The sequence below is a fragment of the Arachis hypogaea genome, chromosome 8 (genome assembly GCF_003086295.3).
Source record: "Arachis hypogaea cultivar Tifrunner chromosome 8, arahy.Tifrunner.gnm2.J5K5, whole genome shotgun sequence".
Lineage (NCBI taxonomy): Eukaryota > Viridiplantae > Streptophyta > Magnoliopsida > Fabales > Fabaceae > Arachis > Arachis hypogaea.
The window spans coordinates 24,668,611-24,695,718 of NC_092043.1; the positions used below are offsets into that span (position 1 = coordinate 24,668,611).

The window sequence follows — 27,108 nt, forward strand, 5'->3', positions numbered from 1 at the left end:
GTTTGCGCATACTTGTTTGTGATTGTGTTTTCTATGATTGTGTGTGCTTGTGATTGGATTCTGTGTTCTATAATTGTTGAATTGGATGGTACTTTGTCGACTGTTATTGCGGACCAAATATATATATAATGAATATAAATCTACACCCTGAATCTACTAAGAACTCTCCAGTTCTTACCCCCTATTTCCACTCCTTTCAGCTACAGGTGCGAAGGTTTAGTGTGGAGGTACATGAGTATAGAAGATTATGTTCACAAGTTAAGTTGTTAGAATTTATTTTCCTCTCGTCGTTTATTATTTCGGTTTTTAAAGGGGTAGGATTTGTTTTGAGGAATATTATATAAGTCTATGTATTAATATTATGTGAATATAGTTATGTGATTAAGTGTCTTAAAGTAATGGCTTTTCGATTTCTTAATAAAAATCCGGTTCGTATTCACAAAAACTCAATATTAAATAATTATAGTATTAAATTAAAGGATTAAAGGTAGATAGCGCCTGAACTTTTAGTACGATGAAGTGCTCAAAGTTAGGGTATAATAAATACATAGAATTAGTTATATAAGTAAAAGGGTCCACTACTCAAATAAAAATATCCAAAATATTTTTTTTAAAAAAATATTTTTTAACAATTAAAATTTAACATATATATAAATCTTAATCTTATAATAACACAGATAAAAGAGAAGGATTTATATATATATATATAATTATATATATATATATATATATATATATATATATATATATATATATAAAATAAGAATATTTTAATTATTTTTATAATAAAAATATTATAATTATTTTTTTATAAATATTATTAATTCAATCGATTCAAAATTTGATTAATTAATTTTTTGGTCAAATTAATATGTCTAATTTAATTTTAACATAAATAACATAATTTAATCAATTATATGTATTGAATTTTAATTACTAAAAAATAAAAATTATCTTTAAAAAAAATATTTTATACGTTTTTATTTGAGTGATTCCCATAGCAAAAATATTATTAAAACACATTCCTACTTATTAAAATCCTTTCTTTTCGTTTTTTTTTCAATCTTTTTTCTTTTTGAATTTTATAAATAAAAAGTTAAAATAAAAAATTAATTTCTATTTTTTTTAATCTTTTTACTTTCTTTCTCATAAAATTCAAATACAAAACATTAAAAATAAAATACAGAGCAAACAATCTCCAACGTTACAAAAACTACAACATTATGAGGACTAGACTTTTTTATTCAAAAGTTGTGGGCAAGACAGTTCTTTCAACGGTAGTATTGAAGCCACAATTTACATCCTCTCTTGAAGATTTGGCTGAATAGGCTGGACGCGAAAGGCAAAAGGCATCTGAGAATTGAAATCTCTTACCCCCTGATCAAATCCATCGTCCATCTCCCTTGCACCTTCCATCACTGCCACGCGTTGTTGCTGTTGAAAGCAATGTAGCAAAGGTACCAGGAAAAAAATATATTAATGTGTATACTGATAACAAATATAAAAAAACTAAGTTTAATTTCTTTACTCTTCTAATAAGAATGATATATAAGAAGTCTTAAAATAAAAATCAAGATAATCTTCAAGATTTTTTTGCAAAATCGTCCTAGCATTTACAAATAGCTTCAAAACCATCCTTCAATTAAATCATTAACAAAAACTGTTAAATGTAACATTTTTCAATAATATTATTCCACCTCCTCTTCCAATCCCAGCACTACCATCATCATTATTGCTGCCACATCATCTCCAATATCATTTTTGTCATCATACTAGGAATCAGCAACTTTTGTGTTTTGTAACAATTAAGTAATTATTAATGATGATTTTAATAGTATATAATTTTATTTATTGCTGCCACATCATCTCCAATACCATTTTTGCCATCGTAGAGTATTAAGAATGAGTAACTTTTGTGATTTATAACCATTAAATAACCATAAATGATGTTTTTAATGGTGTGTAATTTCATCCATTGGTATAAGATTATTTATTTTTCTTTTATTAATTACATGCTAGCCAAGATTTAATAAAATTATTGACTCCTTAAACTTTTTCTTTTGCCACCACCACTCCACTTAAGCAACAACCACTGTTACCAATACCAGCAAGCATACACAACCTACCTTGAAACAACCAAATAATAATATAAAAGAAAAAAAAAATCTGAGAGGGAATAATGAGGGAATCAGTGACTTGCACACCACCTCCTTTCTCTTTCAAAAAACAATATAACCACCACCTACAAAACTAAATACTATGCTTTTCTACACCAAAAGTGGATAGATGGCCATGCATGCACATCCTACCGAGTCTAGCCAGGCTAAAAAAATTTGAAACCAAAGGAAGGTGAAAATAAAATATGGTATCCATAGTAATTTGGTTATTTGAACACCGAATTTTTGAAGGAAATTTACTCTGTATATTTAATTTGACAATGCATAGTAACTCTTGAATTAGGATATTGCGCGCGAGATTTTATCTTTTTCACTGTACGAGAGGTAAATGAGCCAAATTCATTGACAGAAATGTAATAGTTGAATTACATAGTAAAAGAGATTTACAGAAAGTTAATGCCTGTCCAAAATTTATTAACTACCCAAAGTTTGAGTTTACACTGCAAATATATTTGGAGTAGTATCTCTATTACTGCATGGTATAGGGATGGGTTTTACTCGAAACCACTGTTAATATTTATATAAACTTTGTTAGATAGACAATAATTTTTGTAAATAATATGAATAATGAACTTTAAAATTAGTTCAATAAAGTAAAAAACACACTACACTTTTAAATTACGCATCTAAATTTTAATATTAGGATAATCCTCTGCACATATAGTAAATTAAACATCCGATATATCAATTATTCACATTATTTAATATTTTTATTATCTACCTATATTTTTTCTATTTATGTATATACATGTGTCAGTGTGGAAATGATATTATGTAATTATTTTTAATATGAAGAATTTTATTTAGTGTTTAGACAGGTGATTTTTACTCAATTATAATATTTTTAAAAGTTGGATACTGCTATAATACTAATCACCTAATAGTTCTCTAATATTATTATTTGTAAATACATATAGAAAAAATTTGAGATGTGCCATTTACTTTTTTCAAAACTTCAACGTTTCATGTGCTATTAAGTTATACGTGAACTTTTGTTTTGTGCTATATAGAAGAGGACAATTATAGCGCTTCAATTACGAAAAAAAAGACAAAAATGAGTAAGCTTAGAAGAGGCTATGCATTTTTTAGGCAGCTTGCGGAGCTGATTAATAGTTTTTATTTATTTTTAATAGTCCTGTGGGTGGTGATGGTGAGCAAATGTGTAGAGATTTGTTATATTGTTTGAATGTTCGTAAAGTCTCATAAACAAAGATTATTTTTTTATTCAGATTTTTTTAAGTACATGCTAAAAAATAAAAACACATACAGTAATTTAAAATAAATGATAAAAAAATAATAAATTTATATTACTGTAAATTATATCTTTATTTTTTTTGAATCTAATAAGAAAGATAAAAATTAAATAAAAATCAAGTAAATTCCTTTAACATATAAAAGTTTGAGTCAAATAAAAATAATTCTTAATAATAATATTTAAATTTAATTAAAAATCAGTGTAAAAATAATTTTTCTTTTTCCTTAAAAATAGTTTTATTTTATTTAAGTGCGAGAATAAAATTATTTCCTAAAAAAAGTATATACTTATTAAGTAAAATAACAGAATTTGCATAAAGTTTATGAAATCGACATAAAACTTCTTGCTACTAGTTAAATTTTGTACGAAACTTCGTTGGTACGGGTTAAGGGAAGAATCAAGAATTTGCCCATCTTAATCATTTCGTGATCGAACTTTTGGAGTGGCGGAGGGTGAAACTTGCAAAGACACTTCGACGCTCAAGTAAGAATGAATCTAAGAGGTATAGATGAGGATTATGAGTATGTAACTTACCTAAGGAAGCCTCTTACTCCCTTTATATTGTTTGTGTTGTTATTTTGTGTGTTGTCATCTTATCTTGTTGGCTAAGATAAGGGAGATATTCGAATTTGAATGTTAGCTAGAGATTTGCGATCTCTTGGCCAATTTGGGCCATAGAGAGAGCCTCGACCTCGGAAACCGGGTTGTTACTCTGCCATTTTGGGGACATGATGATCGGGTCCAGAACAGTTGCCCCGGGACTGGGAGAGTACGCATACTTAATCTCATTGCTGCTTGAGTTAATTTTTTCGTGGTTTCGGAGGTCATGGACCTCGTGTGGGAAGGTGGAATGCTACCCTGTGCTTTTGGCCAAGGTCGAAAATTCGTGGGTGTTCAAAACGCTTGGACGTCCCGTCACTTGTTTGTTGTGTTTCTTGATGGTAGGGTTGTCGGTTGTGATTTCTAATGTGTCATAATGACATTTAATGGGAGGAGAGAGGTTTTGATTGTTTCTTTTTTTTCCCTACGTCCCTCCGTATTTCCATTCGACGCGTCAGAGGATTTCTATTTTTTTTTCCTTGTAACCACTTCTCACTATTTTCTTCAATCTATATTTCCTTTCACTTATAACTGCTCCCCTCTATCTCCTTCATTTTCTCTATCGTCTCTCACTTTCTTTTGTTTAAAAGGCGCTCTCTGTTGCGCTTCAAGGTGGCTATTGGGGTTGAATTTCTCCTGCGCTCGTGCTTCTTTGTCATTTCCCTTCGTTTTTTGAAAATAGGTTGGTGCTTGTATTTATCTTGGTATTTTGTATATTGTATAACTTTTGTTCTTTTTTCATGTGTTGGGTGATTTATGTGTAGTAGTGGTAGGAACAATAGGGGGTATCACTGTTTTTTGGGTTGTTTTTATGTGCTTGGTAGATTTTAGTATAGAATTTTGTGTTCTTCCTTTTTTAGGGAGCAGGCAGATGGTGGTGCCCCATTTAGTTATAGTATGGTTCGGTGGAGAGCGGAGGGTGCTAGGGTTTCCGTTTACCCGGCCAGAGGCATTCCCAATGATTTCTATTGAGTGACCTTCGATGTGTTGGGAACGCCTTCCCAGCTTATAGAGGAGGACCTTCAAAAACTTTGGGATGAGGGTACAATGTGTGGAGGTGGTGATGCAGAGGGGCAGTATGAGTTGGCGCTCGCCTGGGAGGGTGAAAGGGTTTGCTACATCAACCCTGACTCTACTGGTTGTTGACTATATGTGGGTTTGTGAGCCCATATTCACGAAGTTGTGGGTGTGGCTCCCTTTCTCCGTCTTTGTCCAGGCCCTTTTGAACCGATGTTCGGTGGAGCCGTCACAGCTGCAACCAAATAGTTGGACAACAATTTAGACTTTTGAGTTGATTTGTGAATATTTGGAGCTTCCTGTCCGGGTGGAAGTTTTCTTGTGCAATATCCCGATTAAAGAGGGAAATCATAAAAAGGGTGATGTGTCCTCCCGAACTCAGCCAAATCGCCAGGTGTTCAGTTTGTTTGAAGATTCCTTTCACAAGTTTAAGGAGGAGTATTTTAAGGTCCGTCCTGCTCGAGGACACCACCCTTTCTAGTTGACTTTGGAGGGTGAGCACCGAGTTGCTACCTACTGAAAATTTGGCGCAGGTTCATCTTATTTGATGAAGATTACCTATGAGGGGCTATCTCCTGAAAATAAAGATATTGACGATGTTCTGCTGGCGATTTCGGGATAGGCCGTTGAACCTCCGGGACATTATCGTACTTATGTCGGTGGGTTTTTTTTATTGTGTTTTGCTTTTACTTCCAATCTTTACAAGCTTATAACTTATCAAGTTTTCATTTTGGTTGTGTTTTTTAGTTGAGATGACTGGTGGGCAGGTGACTCTTGCCAGGTTGAAGGTTGCTTTCCTCCATGACTTTCGAAGTGGGGGTGATGCGACTTCGCCATCGACTCCTCGATCTGTGACTCAGCTAGACTCGTAAACGGTCTCGTAGGAGGTAGTTGTGGCGGAGGTGGCCGGTGCTGATGTTGAGGTCGTGGAAATTACTATTTTGGACGCTGATAGGAAGCAGAAAAAGCCGGTTGAGGGGAGTAGCGGGGAGAATTTAGAGGAAGAGTGGTCCGTTGCTTCCGTGATATATAGGGGTTTTGATGCCCCAACCTTTATTGATCAACACCTGCTATTGGGCACTGAGGATTCATTCACGATTACAATGTCGCCACTTAGGCAAAGTCTGTATATCGTGCCCTTCTTCGCTCGACGGTCATTGTTCAGAAGGTGGAGCCGATGTTGTCCCATGTCCTCTTTCTTGACGGCAAGCTCCGACAGTCTCAGGCAGAGGTCGGTAAGTTGAAGGAGCAGCTGGAGGTTGCTGAGAACGCTTAGGTGAAGGCTGTGAAAAGTGCCGAGGATGCCAGTTTTGAGATTCTCCGTCTCTCCGAGTGGGATACCTCGCTCCTTTCTTAGCTGGCCCTGGAGTGGAAGCGGGCTGCTAAGGTTTAGTCAGGGGCTACTTCTACGCTTGCTGAAGTGGAGTCTTTTAAGACCGAGGTTGCTCAGCATTGCTAAGAATGCCACTTCGGCTACCAAGGATGCTACTAAGGCCCAGGTCTGGTTGTTGGTTCCCGATGTTGATGTGTCAGTCATGGGGGCCTTTCGGACAGTGAAGGATTGGGAGAAATTCCGTGTTTATTTTTTGTCATGCAAAAAATTTCAAAGTTTGTAAGCCGTTTATTCGGCATATATAATTGGTTGATTTTTGGTGAAACAATTTCTTTTATGTTTGTAAGCCGTCTAGTCGGCGACTTGAAACTGCTTTGGTGCCCTTTCTTGGCCGTTTTGTAATGAACTATTTTGTAGACTCTTGGTAGGCTGGATTGTATGCTTTATTTTATTTCTTTGGATATCAATTTTATTGGCCTCTGGGTTGATCAGACTCTGGTGGTAGCTGTCTTGTTCTGACCATCTGTTCTGGTAAAAACGTTAAAATTCCAAAGGGAGATTTTATTTTAAATGCGCTTTGCATTAAAGAATTGGGCCTCGTTAAAATCTCTCGTTGTGTCAGGGTAGGAAAGAGTGCCAAGAAAAGCAAATAAACATGAATTTGATAATCAATACAAAAATACAAAATGAAAAATTGAAACTGAAAGAAAACCTAAGTTGGTGACTAAGAAGGACTTGTTTATAGGTAATAACACTGAATGTTCGTGGTTTTCCATGACCTCGGTATCTCGGTGCAGTTGAGCCGCTCCAGTATGTAGGCTCCTGATGCCAGGGCATTTAGGCCAGTTTCACTGACCTTTTCTTTACTATTTTAGGGTAGTTTCATGCATTTTCTTAGTGAATAAGGCAAGTTTTAGGTGAATATATATTTACACATTGATTCAAGCAACTATTGTAAATTTTGCATGATTTCATGAGATTTTTGCCAAGAATTGCATGATAATTTGATGATGCATAATCTCATGACTTTGGCTAGAGCTTTGATGCACTTTAATTGCTTGATTTCAGGACAAATGAAGCATGGAAGAACCACGTTAGCATTCACGTTAACTTAGTCAACGTGAATACTAACGTGGGATGGTAAAGAGCTTGCAACGTTAATGAGAAAAGTGATCACCAATAACGCCTGTGAAGCCATTCATAGCTTACGTTAAGAGCCACGTTAACTAAGTTAACGTGGTACTTAACGTAGAAGAAAAAAGAAGACTCCACGTTAACGAGAAACATGAACTCCAATAACGTTTCTCCTCAACGTTAGTGGAAAAAGTGAACACCACTAACGTTGGGAAACTAGGCAATGCCCCACGTTAAGAGTCATGTTAACTTAGTTAACGTGAACTCTAACGTGGAAGAGGATCAACAACACCAACGTTAGTGACACTCACTTTTGTCACTAACGTTGGATCATTAGCATTGCCTACGTTAACTCTCACGTTAAGATTGTTAACGTGAAGGTTAACGTGGAGTTGAATTCAAAGAACCAACATTAGTGACACTCACTTTTGTCACTAACGTTGGGAGATGGCTTCATTACTACGTTAAGAGCCACGTTAACTTAGTTAACGTGGGTTCTAACATAGGGACTTAAGGCAATTGGAGCGTTAGTGACAAAGGTGAGTGTCACTAACGCTCTCGAAGGTGATAGATACCCACGTTAAGAGCTACGTTAGCCAAGCTAATGTCAGATCTAACGTAGGGGCAAAGAGGCAAGCAATGTTAATGGGAAAAGTGACTCCCATTAACATTTGCGAAAAGGGGCACAAGCCAACGTTAATGGGAAAAGTGAGTCCCATTAACGTTGGCCAAGGATTGAGAAAGAAACGTTAGAAGTCACGTTAAGATTTCTAACGTTGAGACTAACGTGGGTAGATAAGGGTGGAACGTTAGTGGAAAAGGTGAATGCCACTAACGTTCTCGCACCCAAAATGTATTCAACGTTAATCTCACTAAATGCCCAAGCCTAATTCATATTTCTCTGCAACCTAGGCCCACTAAAGATGAGAATTGCTTCAACTCAAGGTCCAGAGCCCACATCCAAGACTTGAGGAACTCACTAGAAGATCATGAGGAGTAGTATATATAGGAGTAGTTTGAACTAGAGAAGGGATTAGCACTTTTGGGAACTACTCTCTGCATATTTACTTTTCTGTACTTCTAGCATGGATTCTTCTTTTCTGCCATTTTTCATTCCTAGAGCTATGAGCAACTAAACCCCTTTCATTGGGTTAGGGAGCTCTGTTGTAATTTGATGGATCAATTATAGTTTTCATTCTTCTTTTTCTTTCTTTTCTCTTGATCTTACTAGAAAGCTTTCGATCTTAATTCAATTGGTTAGTTGTCTTGGAAAAGAAACTCTCCATAATTGGATCTCCTTTGAACCTTGGAAAAGGGATGAGGAGATCATGCTAGAATTGCTTTCTCATGTTGGACCAAATTGGGGTTTGGATGGATATTGTGACATTTAATCCTCCCAACACTTTGATTTGGAAATACATGTGGTATAATCAGTGACCAAACTTCATCTCTTCCCATGAGCAATTAAATCAAGGAATTGGGCAATTGTTCAAGCTTAGAGAGATTGGATTGCCAAGGAATTGGAATCCAATCACTTAAGATTGCCAAGGAGATTAATGAATGCATTGATTGAGGAAGAGATGAGAATGAACTTGATCCGGAGAATGCAACATCTCCTAAACCCAATGATTTCCCCATTTCTGATCTTACCCATTCTATTTACTTTCTGTCATTTAATTTCTTGCTTCTTACCCCAACTCCCCGTTTAAGATTCTACACTTTAAATTCTGTTATTTACTTTCTAGTCATTTAAATTTCTGCATCTCAATCTAAATTCTGTTTAGCTCAACTAGCATATTCTTCTAACTAAAGTTGCTTGACCAATCAATCCTTGTGGGATTCGACCTCACTCTATGTGAGTTTTACTTGACGATAATTCGGTATACTTGTCGAAGGGAAATTTGTTGAGAGACAAGTTTTCATGCATCAGCTCCCTTTCTGATTACAGATTTAACCTGGCAGAGTCTTTCCAAGTTGGGAGTTAGTTTCCCTTTTCTTAGTATGGGAGAGCCAATGTAATTTCGTCATAAAACTAGGTCCCCTTGCTTGAAATCTCGCTTCAGGACATCTCAGTTGTACCTCAGGCTTAGTCTTTATTTCAGGGCGAGTTCTCACAGGTAGGCTATGCTCCTAAACTCATATACGAGGTCTCGTTCTGCCGTTTCATCATGCCCTCTGATAGTCTTCTGAGGGATGGCTTCCACGATCTCCACAGAAAGAACGGCTTCTAGCCTGTATCTTAGCCTAAAGGGGGTTCCCGGTCAAGCTTTGGGATGGTGTTCGGTATGACCAGAGCACTGAACTAAGCTCGTCAGCCCATAATCCTTTGGCTTTGTCTAGTCTTTTCTTGAGTCCTTTTAGGATGATCTTGTTAGCTGCTTCTACTTAGCTGTTGGTCTGTGGGTATTCTACCGAGCTGAACTTTTGTGAGATGCCGAGTTCCTCTAAGAATTTCCTGAAATGCTTGTTAGGGAATTGGGTCCTGTTATCTGAGATCACGATATTCGAAATTTCGAATCAGGTTATAGCTTGTCTCTAAAAAATCTTTCGGCATTGAATGGCCGTGATTGTGGGTATGTCAATATCGTACTGGGTTGATAAGGGGCTGCTTGGTGGAGGTCGACATGCACTTGGCACTGCCTGCAACTTTTGACCAGCTGGAGGGCATCCCTGATGATCGTAAGACTGAAGTATCTAGCTCGGATGACTTTCTGAGCTAGGGTTTTGCCTTTGACGTGATGGCTACAACATCTTTCATGAATTTCATGAAGTATGTAGTTTAATTCGTCGGGTTCTATGCACTTGAGGAGCGGTTGGGACGTTCCTCATTTATACAACTATTCTGCTACCATGGTCTATTTCGCGGCTTCCCGCTTCACACGTTTTGCTTCCTTTGGGTCCTCGGGCAGGTCCTTGTTGGTGAGGTACTTGAGGATCGGGAAGGTCCATGACTGTTGACTAGACAAGGTCAGGTTTGTCAAGGATGTGGCCACAACGGAGGGTGCTTTAATGACTTTTTAGATTAGTGAGCGGTTCCCTGTGATCGACTTGGTGCTCGCTTTGAGAATAGGTTGGCTCTCTTGTTCCTCTCTCTAGGGATGTCCCAGATGGACACTTCGTCGAATTTGGCGACCAGCTCCTTAAACTTGGATAGGTATTGTTGCAACAGAGGGTCCCGTATTTGATAATCCCTGTTTATTTGGGAACTAACTATTTGGAATCGCTATAGAACTGCAGTGTTCTTGCGCCCACTTCATTAGCTAACACATTAGTCTAGCAAAAAAGGCTTCATACTATGCTTGATTGTTGGAAATTGGAAAGTCGTATCGAATTGATTGCTCGATGGTGATCCCGTTCTCGTTATCTAATATTATCTCTGCTCTGCCAAAGCTGTTATTTGACGAGCCATCCACTTGGAGTTTTCATAGTTCGGGAGCTTCACTCCAAAGGTTCATCTCCGCAATGAAATCTACTATGGACTGAGCTTGGATTACGTTTCTGGGCTTGAACCAGATTTCATACTGGGAGGGTTCCATGGACCAGTAAAGCATTCACCCCGCCAAGTCTAGTTTTTGGAAGACTTGTTTGATAGCCTAATCAGTTCGGATCATGATGGGGTGGCTCTAGAAGTATTGTCACAGCCGTCGAGATGCTGTAAGTAATGCATAGGCGAGTTTCAAGAGCCTGGAATAACGCGTCTCGGCATTCTTGAGCACTTTACTTATGAAGTAAATTAAGCCTTGTGTTTTCTATTCGTCTTCCTAGATTAACGCCACTGCTAGTGCTTCCTCCATTGTGGATAGGTAAAGGTACAATGTTTCTCATGCTTTGGGCTTTGAAAGCACAGGGGGTTCTGTTAGCACCTTTTTGAAGTGTTGGAAGACCTCATTGCAATATTGTTCCCACTTAAAACTTATATCCTTTTTCATTAGTTTGAAGAAGGGGATAGCCTTCTGAGCTGAGGCTCTGAGGAAGCGTGAGAGGGCGGTAAGTCATTTAGTCAATCTTTGAACGTCCTTGATATTTGTAAGACTATTCATCTCGAGGATGGCCCGGCATTTTTTTTGGGTTTTCTTCCACTCTTCGTTGAGTGATCATGAAGCTTAAGAATATCTCGGCCTCTATTCCGAATGCACATTTGGCTGGGTTGAGGCGCATCTGGTGTTTCCTTATGGTGCCCAATATAGTTTTGAAATCAGCGATGAGCTCTTTGACCGTCTCTATTTTGGCCAGCATATCATCAATGTTAACCTCTAGTTTGGTTCCTAAGAGGCCTTTGAAGATTTTTGTGACAAGCCTTTGGTAGGTGGCCCCGGTGTTCTTCAATCTGAAGGGCATGACTGTTTAGCAGCAAGTGCCTTCAGGGGGTTACGAATGTTGTTTTCTCTTTATCTGACCTGTGCGTGGATATTTGGTTGTACTCCGAGTATGCGTTCATGAAGCTGAAGTATTGGTGTCCCGAGCGGCATCTGTTAGTCCGTCGATGTTTGGCAGGGAAAAGGCGTCTTTTGGGCAAGCTTTATTCAAGTTCATGTAGTTCGACGCACATTTGCCATTTGCCATTTGCCTTTTTTACCAACAACCCAGCCAAGTCGCGTAAGGGAGTTCCTAAATGAAGCCAGCCTCGAGTAAGCTCTTGACTTGCTTTTTTATTTCGATTGCTCGGTCAGCGGATATCTTCCTTCTTTTCTGAGCTACTGGCTTAGCCTTTGGGTCTACGGCTAGCCAATGAGATATCAGGTTTGGGTCTATCCCTAGCATGTTGGCGGGAGTGAAAGCGAAGAGGTCATGTTTCCTTAAGGAGCTCCGCGGGTTTGCCTTTTAAGTTAAAGGGTAGGTTCTTGTTGATGAAGGTGAACTCATCCTTGGTTTGCCCTATATGTAGATTTTCCATGTCTACCTCTAGTTTTGGTCTGGGTTAGTCATCTTGTCATGCATCCATGGCTGTTTCCAAAGAGCTAAGCTGGTGTTGTCGCATTCCACTAGGACTTCCCTATCACTGTGTATGGTTCCTATGGTTCCGTTATCCACTTGGAACTTCATGATTAGGAACTTAGTGAATATGGCAGCGGATAGGTCATTGATTGTCTTTCTTCCCAAGATGATGTTGTAAGTCATAGAGTCCTTAAGAAATGTGAACTTAGAGAGTATAGTCTTCTTTTGGCTTTCGGTTCTGATGGTGGCTGGTAGTACTATAGAATCGTCCGGCTTGAGAAAGATGTATTTAAGTCCGGTTATTCTGTTATAGTGACTTTGTAGGTTTTTGTTTCGGAGTCCTAGCTTGTCAAAGGCTCCTCTAAAGAGGATATTGAAATTGGCTCCAATGTTTACCAGTATGCGTTTTACTAACCCGGTTCTAACTATGGCAAAGATGACGAAGAGGGCATCTTCCGCCGAAGTGCCATTTTGGCAATCGTCAAGGAGAACGTCATCATTGTCAGAAGGAAGGGAGTTCATCTTTGTTCATTACGAATAGCACCCGAATATCCTTTTTCAATACGGATTTGGATTTTTCAGATGCATCTTTCTCGTTGATAACATTTACTATTATTTGGGTCGGTTTTTGGGCTTTCACGGTATGCCAGTTTCACCATTCTGGGATTTCATCCTTCCCGCTTTGGTGACCTCTCTCTTTCAACCTTTTTGTGGTCTCAAATAATTTTGGCAAACTCAGAGAGTTTACCGTGTCGAATGACTTGTTCTAGGGCGTCTTTGAAGTTGAAAAAGTCTTAAGTCTTGTGTTCGTATCCTCTATGGTAGTCGCAATACAGGACTTTGCTGCCGCCTATTTTTTCTTTTAATTGTCTGGCATTTGGGAGGACACCCCTCTCTACTATCTGATGGTAGCTCTCTATGATCCGGGCCAGTAGGAAGTGTAGTTCGTGAATTTTCCCACTTTGGGAGGCTAGTTGGGCGCGGCAGTTTTATGCTCTTTTGGGGTTTCTTTGGGTGTTGGGTTATGTCGAGGTGCAGGGTTACCGTGGTGCCGCTTATTGCCTGCCATGACATGACTTGCCTCTTCGTCGTTTATGTACTCCCTCATGATATTCTAGATTTCATCCATAGTCCAGACCGGTTTGGTCGTGAGGTATTTCCAGAAATATTCATTCATGAGCCCATTGGTTATGCATACTCTGGCCACGGAGTCTATTAGCCCATCGATCGTCAGGCACACGTCGTTAAACTTGTCAAAGTACTTCCTTGTGGGTTTGTCTAATCGTTATGTGACTCTACGTAGGCTGATTGGGTGCTTTGCTTTTGCGATCTTGGTGGTAAATTGTGCCATGAATTTCTTGCAGATGTTGTTGAAACAGGACACGAAGCCATTTGGGATGGCATTGAACCACTTAATTGCTGGGCTGGTTAGGGTTACCGTGAAAGTCCTGCACCGCACTTTGTCGGCCGCCCCTTCTAGGTTCATCCTGATCTCGAAGGCCGTTAGGTGTTCCTATGGATCCTTGGTGCCATCGTACTTCATGTTAGTTGGTTTGTCAAAGCCTTTTGGTAGCTTGGCCTTTAGGATTCTCTTAGTGAATGGGGTAGCTCCCATGATCACGTGTTCGCTCTTTCTTTGCTTGGGATCTCTCTGATATATCCTTTCGTCATTGTTGTGATGACGTTTGGCTTCTCAGGACCTACTATGTTTCCGGTGCCTGCCGTGTTATTGATTTGGCGATCTCTCATCTCTTTTGTCTCTCCGCAAAATGGTCTAGGAGACTGTTTTGCTTGTACATTTCGGTTGGTACCGTGCTTTAGAGGTGACCTAGCCTTCCGAACTCTATACTCGCAGGTGTAGCTCTTGGATAATCTGGTACGCTTGCTCTCCCAAGCCGTCGATTGTCCTAGGTTTGCCATATCAGCATTCATCCACTCGTGGTTACTGATTATTGGTTGGCTGCGTGTGGACGATGCTGGTTATCCTCCCATGGGGAGGGGGAGGGGTAACCATGGTTCTACGGTTCATGAGTGGTTGGGGAATTTAGCAGGTTTGGTTCGTGGTGGTGGTTTGAGAACTCTCATTGAGTTTGTCTGTCATTCTGCCAAGGCTTGGCTAGTTCCCACAGATGGTGTCAATGTATGAGACTTTATTGGTACGAGTTGAGGGAAGGATCAGAGACTCGCCGGTCTTAGTGATGACGTGATCGGACTTTTAGAGCGGTGGTGAGTGGTACCTACAAAGACACTTCGACGCTCAAGTCAGAATGGATCTAAGAAGTATACATGAGGATTATAAGTGTGTAATGTACCTGAGGGAGCTTCTTGCTCCCTTTATATGGTTTCATAATTGCACGAACACAATTATAAAATTTGTTAGATGAGCTTCTTTGACATTTCTTCTTTTATTGTTGAACATATGTCTCATTTTCTATTTTAGGACTCTTTTTGTTTTTAGTATATATATATGTGTGTGTGTGGTACATTATAATTCGTTTGTTAATTATTTGTCTTAGGGTTAAGTACTTTTGTCGTCCCTAAGGTCTTGGGTCAAAATCAAAATCGTCCCCGACCTTTTTTTCTTATTAAAATCATCCTCAACGTTATAAAATGTTATAAAATCGTTCTTTTCTACCTCAATTTTAATTTTTTGACCAAATTACCCTTAATAATTAATAAAAATAATAAATAAAAACAAAAACATCCCTCCCCCACCCCACCCCCACCCCTACCCCCGATGTCTCTTCCTTCCCCATCCATTTCCTCCTACTCTCTTCAAATTCCCCTTTCCTCCCCCTTCTCCACCCAAAAAATTCCAATTCTTCTTTTCTCCTTCAGCAACAGCAACAACCAAATTCAGTAAACAACAAATTCAACAAATTCACAATAGCAAATTCAGCAGCAACAACAACCACAAAAATCAATAACAAAATCTACAAAATAAATCATTAGAAATTTTAGATTTAATAAAAATTCAACAATCATCAATCGCAACTTCAAATCTAAAATTAGCAACCATATAAATTAAAAAAATGATGTTTATGTTCTTCAAAAAAAAGGAAGAGAGGAGGGAACAGAGGTTTGGCTAAAATCTAGGAAATAACAAACTAGTTATTTGACCAAGTTAACCGCAGGTACACAGTTTGTCTGTTGGTGGCGACGACACCTCTCATGGCAGACCCTCTCCCTGTTGATCTCTCCTTTCCCTTCTCCTTCTAATTTTGATTTCTTTTCTTCCCATCTCTATCGGCGTTGCAGGCTGATTCTATTAGTGGCGACAAAAAGTGTTGGATGCAAACGGAGGAGAAAGAAGAGGAATGGTGGATGGTGAAGGAGATCCATGTGAGGAAGAGGAGGAAGCAGAGGAGAAGAGACCCACTGCCACCTACTGCCTCGGCATTCTTCTTAATTGAAGTGACTCGATAATTGAGGCAAACAATAATGGCAGCAGAGAAAGCAAAGGTACCCCTAACTTCTGGGGCCACATGCCCGAGGAGGAGTGCTGTACCTCCCAGAGCTTCCTCCCATATGACCCACGGATACGGCTCCGATACCGGTTGGCTCTTCCAAAAGATCTACATTAACTTCGTCACCTGAGGCTACGCCATCTTTGCTGTAAATCTTCTAAGTCATGACTGCTCTAATAGTGAATAGGCTTGATCTTCTCTGCATCGAATGGAAGTGAAAGAGTGTAGCGTGAAAAGAGGGACGAATCTGGAGGAACCAGATCTAGTGTATATTAAGGATAGGGTTTTTTTAATTTATGTTTAAAAGCAAAATTGTTCAAACAATGTTATTAATGTACAAAAAAATGATGTTATAATGTTTTGTAACGTTGAAGATGATTTTAATAAAAAAAAGAAGGTTGGGAACAATTTTGATTTTAAACTAAGATTTTAGAGACGAAAAAAATACTTAACTTTTCTTTTTATTGTCATGTATCATATACTTAGCTCCCTGTTATGTATTACCAATGATTACTATTAATATTCAGACATCAAATCTAAACTACTTTTTAGTTTTTAGAAACAAAAGTAATATCTTTTTGGACTACAAATAAAATAATTAGGTTTCTCAAAATTATTTTCCATAAGCATTACATTAAGTAAATTCTTTATTGATTTAAATGTTTGAAAACAAGTATTTTATATATGTAATTAATTCAAATCATATATATATATATATTTATATTATTTATACATTAAAATTAGTAATTATAAATTTGTGTATAAATATATATATAATTTAATTATTTTTAATATGTATTTTATGTTTTAATGTATATTCTATATTAATGACTAAATTTAGTAGTTGATTTTAGTGTAAATCTAATATAGTCAATTTTTTTATATATTTTTTAAAAAAGGATGCAAACATAATGTGTAGAGCAAAGAGACAAATTCAAATACCTCAAACATCTTTATATACATACATACATATATAATTTTCAATTTGAAAATAAAATGTTTGAATATAATATTCAATATAATATATATTTTTATTCTATTTTTTCTTCTAATTTTTCATTAAATGTGTATGTTAGATAACTAATATTTTTCTTTATTTTTATCCTTTATTTAAATTAATGTTAGTCAACTTTTTTTCTTAAAATTTATTTTAAATATAAGTAATTTTAATTTTTTAAACACTAATGGTATAAAATTATATAGCAGAAATAAAATGAAATCATAGATTAGCAATCATCTCAAAACAAAACTCGTCTTCTATTTTTTTTAATGAGAAAATTTTCATTGTGTATGAGAAACCCAATAATGTTAAATAGGATATGTCATCATCCAAAATTTGTTTTGCACTTGATATTTTGGATCCGAATAAGTAGGATAGTCAGTGATCATTTTTATTCTTTAATAACTATTATTACTATTATTATTATTATTATTATTATTATTATAGTGTTACATTTCTAATAGAATATAATAAACAATACTTGTTAATAAACAATATAAATAATTGATAGTTATTTAAATTTAGGGGAAATTATTAGAAAAAATAATATCAATATATATATATATATATATATATATATATATATATATTTGAGATTTATAGTATATTTTTTAATATAACTAAAAATCAGTATGGAAATGACAGTTACTAAAATTGAATATTCATTAAAAGAAATAATAAAAAATTAATATTTTTATTAATATTAATTAATATTTTATTTTTATATTATTAAAGTTAACTAATATTTAAAATTTAGAATTTAATAAATTATGATATAAAATATCGACTAAATATTAATAAGAAGTAATAAATTTTATTTATCATATACTAGTTGCATATTTGCTTGTTTCGTTTGTTTCAAACATTGTGACATAGCACGGCTCAGTTTACTCTATAATATATGGCTTGACAAATAAAAAGGCTGAAATCTTTGCAATGCAAAAATACTAACTGCACAAATACGAGATTCTGAACCATTTCAAACCGGAGAAAGAAAAGACCAGATGTAAATTTTTTGTGAACTTTCCAAAATATATACCAATACAATGTTTGCCAACTCAATCTAAATCATATGAATTTTTTAATATAAATATCAATGATTATGAGAATTGGAATACTACTATTTATGTTTATATATAGGAACTGTTAACGTTGGTATTGTATTTGATACATATACTACACTCTTATCTATACAATACTATCAACACATAGTTTTGTTTTTATGAAATTTATTTTTCTGTAATTAATATTGATTCTCAACGAGGAATTGAGGTTGTATTTAATTGTTTCCCGACAAATCCAAGCTTACCTATGACCCATGTCAAGGAACGGATACTTAAAGGGACGGATTTTTCAGCCAGGAAGGTTCTCTTCCGCATTGCTGGGGAGGGAAGAGTAATTCGTTCACTACAATATTGGTGGTTTTAATGGGAAAGGCATAAGATAAAGGACTAGTTCGGAAGGGTGGTGACTGGTAAGGGTGGAAGCTAATAAGAATGGGAGAAATAATAATAATAATAATAATAATAATAATAATAATAATAATAATAATAATAATAATAATAATGGTGGTGATTTTGATTCTACAATTTTAATTTGGAGAGAAAGGAGTCAATTGGAATTTGATGAAGCATGAGAAAGGTTAGTAATATATAAATATATTCTGGGTTGACGGTATTTGAGTCAAATATTTGATAAAAAGATAACTTTGAAATCATTGTTTACTTTAAATATTTGATAAAAAGGTAGTTTTGAAATCAATTTTTTTAACATTAATTATGAACGCTTTTGATACGGAAAAAACAAAATCTTTAAGGATTATTTTGATTTACATTCTTAACTTTGAGAGCCAATATATCATATACTGTATTGCCAAAACATTTATTTCAAGTAATATTATTATAATAGGAATTAAGCAAATTAAAAGATAACAAATATATTTTTATAGAAATGTTAGGAGCTAATTTTTTTATTAATTTTAGTCAATATTTTAGTTTTATACTATTAAAATTTAAAATATAGTCTTTAGGGTTAAAAATTTAGTTTTTTTAATAAAAAATAATAAATTTTATTGATTCTGTAGTATTTTTTTATTTTATAGTTGTATCAAGTATTTATCAACATGTGTTGCATTCATAGTTTTATAATTAGAATATAGGATTTATGATTTTTGAAATTTTTTAAAAACTTCAATGAGAAAAAAGATACATTAACATATTATAAAATAGGATAAACAATTAAAATAGTATTCAAAAAATTTATATCGTTGAAAAAAATAACTTTTGAAAATACGAACGACAAATAAGTCTTTAAATGATTTGAAAATACGATAAAAAATAATCAATAAATATTATATTTTTTATAAGTGACAAAAGAATTTTTGTATTTAGCAAGAATTTATCGATTTTAGATCAAAATTTTTGTAATAATATTTGAATAAATATTTGAAAGGTGCATAAAAAATTTAGGAGCAAAATTTAATTTCTAGACTTTTTTATTTCTCAAAAAATTTTAGTAATTCACAATAGAAATTTTTCTAAAAAAAATCACTTAAAGATAAAATTTTCAAATTTTAGAAATGAAATATTTTATTTTTTTAAGAGTAAACTATTAAAATAATTTTCAAAAGTTTACATTGCTGACAAAAATAACACTAAAAAATGTTAACAACAAATAAATTTTTAAAAAATTTAAAAATATGACAAAAATAATAAAATATTAAATATATATTTTAAAAAAAACTTTAGAAATTATATTGTGATTCAATTTTTGTATAACTTATTAAAAAAAAGTTCTTTTTATTCTTAGAAGTTGGTAATTTTATGTCAACTGAATTTTTTAAAAGATTTTTTTTATTGAGAATCACTATTTTTTTTTCAAAAATAAAAAGAAAAATTTAGAGATTAAATTTTGCTCCGATTTTTTTTGTGTATATTTTTTAAATATTTTTTCAAATTTTACCACAAAAATTCGGATCAAATGAATAAGTCGTTTATTAAAAACAATAGTTTTTTTGTCACTTGTAAAAAATATAATATTTATTAGTTATTTTATCGCATTTTTAAATCATTAAAAGTTGTTTTGTCGATATAATCTTTTAGCGACTTTATTGTATCAAAATATAATCTCTAAAATTTATATTTAAAATATATATTTAATATGTAATTTTTTTGTTTCATTTTTAAATCTTTTAACAATTTATTTATTGTTTGTATTTTTTAAAATTATTTTTGTCAATAATATAAAATTTTAACTATTATTTTGATAGTTTATTCTTAAAAAAGGTGAGATTGGAATCCTTTGATATGGGGCAAAATATTGAATATGTTAATTAAACAGTGAGTACGTAAAGTATCAAGGTGGTACCAGGATAAAATTAAGTTCCCTGTTTTCCTCCTCCAAGATCTTGTCCTGATGATGGTCAGCAATATGTGCAGAAAAATTGAAGTTAATAGTTCCTTTTGCAACTTGTAAACAAATAAAACAAATAAAAGAGAGTTCGTTGATGCACATACATTTCTCCTGAACATCCTGTACACTTCCATCTGCAAAGAAATAAGAAATACAAAAGTTTCTTTTATCAACGATATTGCTTGTTGGTTTTGGGCCTTTTGTTTACCATGCACACTAGATATTAGGTATGAACGTGAAAGAGATTACAAATTACAGTTTTATTGAAAGCACACACATATTTTGTTAATTAAAAGTCATATAGTATGTGCTTGTTTGGTGTCATTATTTCGATAAAAAAAAATTTTAATGAAATTTTTTTTTATTTTTTTACTATGTTTGACAAATTTTAATAATAAAAGTAAAAATACTAAAAAAATAAAAACATCCTTTTTAAAAAGGTGTAATTTACATCTTTTTTAAAAGATATTTTTTTAAAAAAAATATTTTTCATATAATAAATAAACAAAAAAGTATTTTTATATTGTTATACACAAACATAATTGATAGATAATTTTTTTTGCATGAGATATCCAAACATAAAATTACTTTTACTTTTTCATAAGATCTTTAAAAAAAATAACTCAAAAAATATCTTTTCGTAAAAATTCACCCAAACAAACTCTATTTGTCTTTACATTTAACATTTTATACACTCATTTAGATCTAGTTTAATTAAAATGTTTTACAAAATCCAATTATATATTTTTATATGATTTTACAAAAATCTATCTTTTGTATTTACAAAATTAAAAGTTATATCGTTATTATTATATACTACGTTACATTATTAATAATAAAGGAAATTAAAATATTTTGGCATCTAGATTTTTTTTCGAATCCTATTCCAAAATAACCATGCATCTTATGCTACAACATAATAACTTAGGATCATGTATATAATTTTAATTATATATAATTCAATTTAATTATAAAAGTAATACTTAGTTTTGTAACTGAAATTTTTAATAATTGTTAAAATAGTCATTGACTTTTAAAAACAACCAAATTGATCTTTAAATTTATAAATAATGAATCTTCATTTTTTTTCTAATTCGACTGTCATTCATATGATACTAATATAAAGTGTTATATTATAACATCTCGAATTGTATAGCATCTCCATCAGTATGACGTGTCTAGTATGATGTGTCTAAGACTTTATTATAATTAAATAAGTATTTTAAATTAATTAAGAGTAATATTAGAAAAATAAAAAAATAGTCAAAATTTATCTTATTTAATATTTATTATTTTAGTCTCTACATTAATAAAAAACTAAGTAAACAAAATAAATATAATTAACTAATTTATGACACTAATTTAATCATATTAAAATATTAACCATACCATTTTTTATTTGTGAATATTATGCTGACATTTTAACATTTTATAGCAACATTTTAAATTAGGGATGAGTTAAGATTCACAATTTATGAATTTAGGAATGAATTAGTCATTTTTAAAGTCAACAAATTTTTATAAGTACTCACAATTTTAGAAATTAAACTTTGCACTATTTATTTAATTATATATATCATATAATTTTTTTCGATGTTATAATCTCACCATCTTTTTTACAGAAAAAAGAGATAAAAATAGTTAAACTTATTCAAAAAAATAATTATTAAAAAGACTCGAGTTATTATTGTTGTTATTGTTATAAGATACTTTAACTAAAAGTAAATGAAAAAAAAATCTTAAAAATTTGAAATACGAAGATTTATGCCTGTTTTTCTCGGACACTTTGGAGACCATTTTCTAAGGCTTCCTCTAAGCCCATCAGCTCCTTGTAGTTAAGTGAGTTGATATCCTCCCCTTTCAAGTGCCTGAAATGCATTCATTAGTGGGGTAAAGAGATCAAATGAGAGACTAAAGTGTAAAAATTCTTGAATATTAAGCTCTATTAGAGTTGTATACCTGAGTTCAATTTGCATGCCGTCATTCTCTTTCTTAATTCTTTCTATTTCACTGTTTAGGTTCTGGTGAGTCCAACAAAAAACATTAATTTTAAAAATCCAACAATAAATTTTTCACTATCAAAACAAGAGAAAAATAATAGAGTAACTAGAAATCCTCCAAAGAGAGAGTTATTAGCCAATTACTATTTAGTATTTACTAGTAGATCTCACTGTGAATGCTGATTTTAAGGTTAAAATCTTAAATTCTTATATATTCAACTCTTTCATTCTTTTGTAAAGAAAAAGAAGCATGTGAAATAATATTTTATTGCCAGATCTGTTCATAGAGTTTACATTTCTTGTTGTTCCTGTTTATTTTTTTCAATAAAAAAATTGTATTATAATTAGACAAAGATAGATCCTAAATGTAGATCTACACATAAAATTCCTAGTTCATGCTCTCTAGCACATTTTTAGCAAAATATCATGTCATTTTCTTTTGGACAAAGCAACACCAAAACAGATATGTCTTCGGAAGTTACAAAAAAAAGTGAGAGATAACAACACATTAAATCAACAAAAAAAGAAAACAACAGACCAGAACCAACCTCATGCTTGGCATCCCAGAGTCTCTTACCAGAGGTCTTGTGGTATCTCTCCAGGATGTCAATTAACCTTAACCGAAAAAAAAGATGCGAAACCATAAATGGGGAGAGAAAGAGGTAAGTTTTAAGATCAAAAAGATGTTATTTTGTTGCAGTTTTGATCCCTTTGCCAAAGAGTGATACAAAGAAGAAGAAACTAGAAACCCTTACGTGGTGGAAGGGCTGATATAGTCATGCATCTTCCCAGAAGCAGCAAAGATGATTAGGGAAACCTGAGCATCACATAGAACAGTGATTTCCTTTGCCTTCTTCAGGATCCCATTCTTTCTCTTTGAGTAGGTGACTTGCCTGTTGCTTGAGTTCTCGATCCTCTTGATCTCTATCTTACCCCTTCCCATCTCAATCTTCTTTTCTAGCTTCTTTCTCCTTTGTTTTTCGTGTCTCCAAATTAATGAGGTTGTTGCTTGTATATACTCACATCAGGGATATATAAGAGCAATAACATAGGTATAGCTAACTTGCCATATCGGGTATGCGGATAAAGAACTTTCTTCGTAGCACAGTGGACGATGACAAAGACAAGCAAAGTAGATTGATTATATTCTAATTGATATTTGATTTGGCTTTCTTAGTTAGTTGCCGCACCAAAGTAACCATCGGTCTATTGTCACAATCTCGTGGTCACTTCAACGCAGAGTAGAGAGATATATATTTGTAAGCAAAGGAATTGACTACTTAAGTGGGTTTCTAAAAGAAAAACAATTCTCATATTAATTTACTAATTCAAATAAGTTTAATCGTGAATTATTTCAATAGAAGAGGTTTAATCTTAACAGTAACGACATTATTTATTTCATTAATGGTTATATGTATAAATCTTTTTGACAGTGAAATTCAATCAAATTAGCCTAACTACAAGAACTAAAAACAATCTCAGAAAAAAACTAATGCACACGCACTCCACTAACCCACAATTCAATTAGCATGCGTTATAGTTTTTGTTTTCCCCAAACCAAAATATTTTCTCTTACCATCATTCTAAACTGCAAAACCGTTTCATCTTCCGATTTAAAACTTTTTTTAAAAATCCAAAACCATTTACAATGGAAACCTTCTCAAATAAGAGCGTAACTTCAACAAAACCTAACAAATAAAGAAGTTGATGATTATTGAAGATAATGAGCTCGATTCTACCTCATTTTATTATTGTCAAATATTTAAACCCTAATGAGCACATAAAATCTACGATTAACAAGTATATATATAACCATGCAATCACTTCGCATATACAGACATTGTCACTCCTTGATGTTTCTATTACTATTTTTTCTCTCATTCTTTTGTGTAACAACATGCTCATCACTCATTCAAATTGTTTGAATTTTGTTTATTTTATTATGCTTCATGTTTTTTTCACGAAAAATTACTTATAAAGAATCTAAATAAAATAACAATGAAGTAGAATAATATCACTATAAGAAATTCATTGAAAATCGTCGGAATTATCATCTATTTTGTGTAGGCCATTATCATTGAAGTTTCCATCAGTTTTTACGATGTTAAGTCTGGTAGTTTCGTCGAGTTATAAGCTTTACCTTCGGATGAGTAAAACTGTCGAGAAAACTATCAGAAAAAAGGCCTGTCGCCACGCTTTTTTCTTGCTACGCTTCAAAAACGTGGCCAAAAGGATCAACGGTCACGTTTTTATGAAGATGACGATTGATTAGAGATATGTCCACGCTTTTTCTTGTCACACTTCAAAAGCGTGCTAAAAAGGTTCATTGGCCACACTTTTATGAGAGTGGTGATTGATTAGAGATTTAGCGACGCTTCAAAAACGTGACCATAGAGAGCAACAGGCTTGCCAATCACTATAAGAGGCATGGGAAATTGCGGCGGTTTTTTTGGGAAAAACCGCCGCGAAACGAAATTCCAGCGGTTCTAGAAGCGTCGTCTATTAGGGGGTGGAGATTTGATTTTACGGCGGTTTCGAAAAACCGCTGGCACAACCGCAACAAAACCAAGGGTTAGCGTCGTTTGATTTAGCAGCGGTTTAAAACCGTCGCAATTTCAGTGATTGGATTTTAAAAAAATTGCAGCGGTTACAAAACCGCCACAAAATTATGGGTGGTTTTTTAAAAAATTAAGACGGTTCAAAACCGCCACAATTTCATAAACAAGCTTAAAAAAAACTAATTAATTACATTAATTTATACCATTTTTCTTTACTATAACATATTTTCTTTACATCATATTTATTAAACTTGAGATATTAATATAAAAAACACTAAATAAACAATATTAAACTCATAAATAAATTCAAAATGTTAACTAAAAAAATCCTTATTTTTAAAATAAAAAAAAAACATGATACTCGAGCACTACTTGTGCACATACTAGCATATATATATGTATATATATAAGGGGAAAAACAAAACTAAGGTAGTAAAAATCTTAGAAAAATCCTAAATATTGAAGCCCCTTTAAAAGTCATGACTAACAAATATAAACCTCAAGGGATCGTTGACCTCCACTTAATTCAGACAATGACAATTTTCAAACACCTCCAAATGCAACCCAAACCTCAAGACCATCAAGAAAACTGCATCCTTCTGGAGGTTCTAACTTAGCCATCATATCCGGTAGTACTGTAGAAGATATGGATCTAAAATCACTGGAAAAAAAAGGCATTGCCAAATTGAAAAGCATGTAAAATAGATGGAGTAAAGGGCATATATGAAGTGGTGGAAAAAACTGACTTGTTTACTTTGACCCAGGTCAAATTTAGTGTCTCTTTTTTCTCATCCAGTTCTTTGATCACTTTCTTAATTTTAGACTTGTCATTCTGCACAACACAAGGATAGAATAACCAGTTATGCAAGAAATGTGGCAAGAAATAGATGGGCAAAAAAAACCTCAATTATGTCTTTCTCTGACATTAAATTATTGTACTCATCTTCTGCCTTCTTAAACATTGCCATTACTTTCTTGTTGACCCGTTTCTCTAGTCTAAGGAAAAAATTACATGAAATTCTTTAACAATATAATAATCATAGTTGCACAAAATATTTATTATTATAATAGTAAGTCAGTTTATCACGTCAACACACCTAGACTGTTAAGCTTGAAGTTTAGACAAAGCTTTTGCATCATATCATCGGGGAGTATGTGAGAATTGAGAAGTGTTTGTATCATTAGTCTACCAAGAATTAGAACAACTATGCAACTGAACTGATTAAGATGTAAAAACAAAAAAAAAGGACAACTATGTCCTATGTGTCTCACGTTTTAATGGTAGGAACCTTGAAAAATCAAGTTTTATAGAAGAAAGCATATGCTATTTGAACAAATAATAAAAATCACTTTTTGATCAAATCGCAATAAAATTACAGAACTAATTTATGACCATGTTTTTTCACTTTCCTACTATTCAATTAACTAGCAGCATAAAAATTGTCATACAATATTAAGTTCGTAGAAACTAATCTTATAAGATTATAAGAACATATACTCACCAATATAAGATTAGCAGCAGGTAAGAACTCTACTTGATGAGTAACATACTACTGTCTTTGAACTCAAATGGCCTAACAAACATTCCTGTCAATCCACAAATAAATTAGAAAAAGATCAGTTAAAAAAATTAATCGAAGCAGGAACAATAAATACCTGAAACTGTAGTATGAATTAAGAAAGTAAACTAATAACAGGGTTAATAGAGTTATTCAATTTAACTTTTTAGTGTATATATTTTAGTCTTTGATTTTCAATTATTTCATTGTAGACCCATAATTACAAATAAATTATGGTGTTTTACTATTGTTATCATAACAACCTTTCACGTAAATTATGTCACCAAGCGATAGATCACAATGAAAATATGTTAATACCTTGGAAGTTATTCACCATGTTTCAATCAGGGAGGGAGAGAACGGGTTGGGGTTAACCTCCCAAATTAAAATTGTCTAGCTGCACACTCAAAAACCTCAAGTTGAACTGCCCCAATTCTTCCATTCGCAGTGGTTTGATAAATCGCTCCCAAATCACCGCCACAAACCTCCGTGTGTCTTGTAGTGTTTCTTCATCTTCTTGCTTGATTTCCTCCATAATTTTAGGTATGCTGTAACAAGAAGAATCAACACAGCTCAAATATCACGCTTTGTCGTGTTTGAAAACATAGTAAATGAACATACTACCTGTTAATTTCTTTCGACAATTCCTCCAATTTCTTAGC

At 33.6% G+C, this 27,108-nt stretch overlaps 1 protein-coding gene across 1 annotated transcript; it reads right to left on the reverse strand.

The window, feature by feature from the left end:
* Nucleotides 1-1,113: 1,113 nt before the first annotated feature.
* On the reverse strand, nt 1,114-23,360 carry LOC112706496 (agamous-like MADS-box protein MADS9). Its single transcript, XM_025757836.3, has 7 exons — nt 23,085-23,360; nt 22,878-22,944; nt 22,289-22,350; nt 22,098-22,197; nt 20,434-20,463; nt 20,285-20,329; nt 1,114-1,434 (listed from the first exon to the last, which is right to left on the reverse strand). The coding sequence occupies exons 1-7, from the start codon at nt 23,270-23,272 to the stop codon at nt 1,297-1,299; spliced, it is 630 nt and encodes a 209-aa protein (XP_025613621.1). The 5' UTR covers nt 23,273-23,360; the 3' UTR covers nt 1,114-1,296.
* Nucleotides 23,361-27,108: the final 3,748 nt, after the last annotated feature.

What these genes read in the sequence shown, in the direction of transcription:
- LOC112706496 (XM_025757836.3), bottom strand. Translation starts at nt 23,272, where the DNA reads ATGGGAAGGGGTAAGATAGAGATCAAGAGGATCGAGAACTCAAGCAAC. An exon ending in GGCATGCAAATTGAACTCAG is followed by an intron (nt 22,198 to 22,288) that starts GTATACAACTCT and finishes AATGCATTTCAG; the next exon opens with GCACTTGAAAGGGGAGGATA. An exon ending in ACAGGATGTTCAGGAGAAAT is followed by an intron (nt 20,330 to 20,433) that starts GTATGTGCATCA and finishes GACCATCATCAG; the next exon opens with GACAAGATCTTGGAGGAGGA.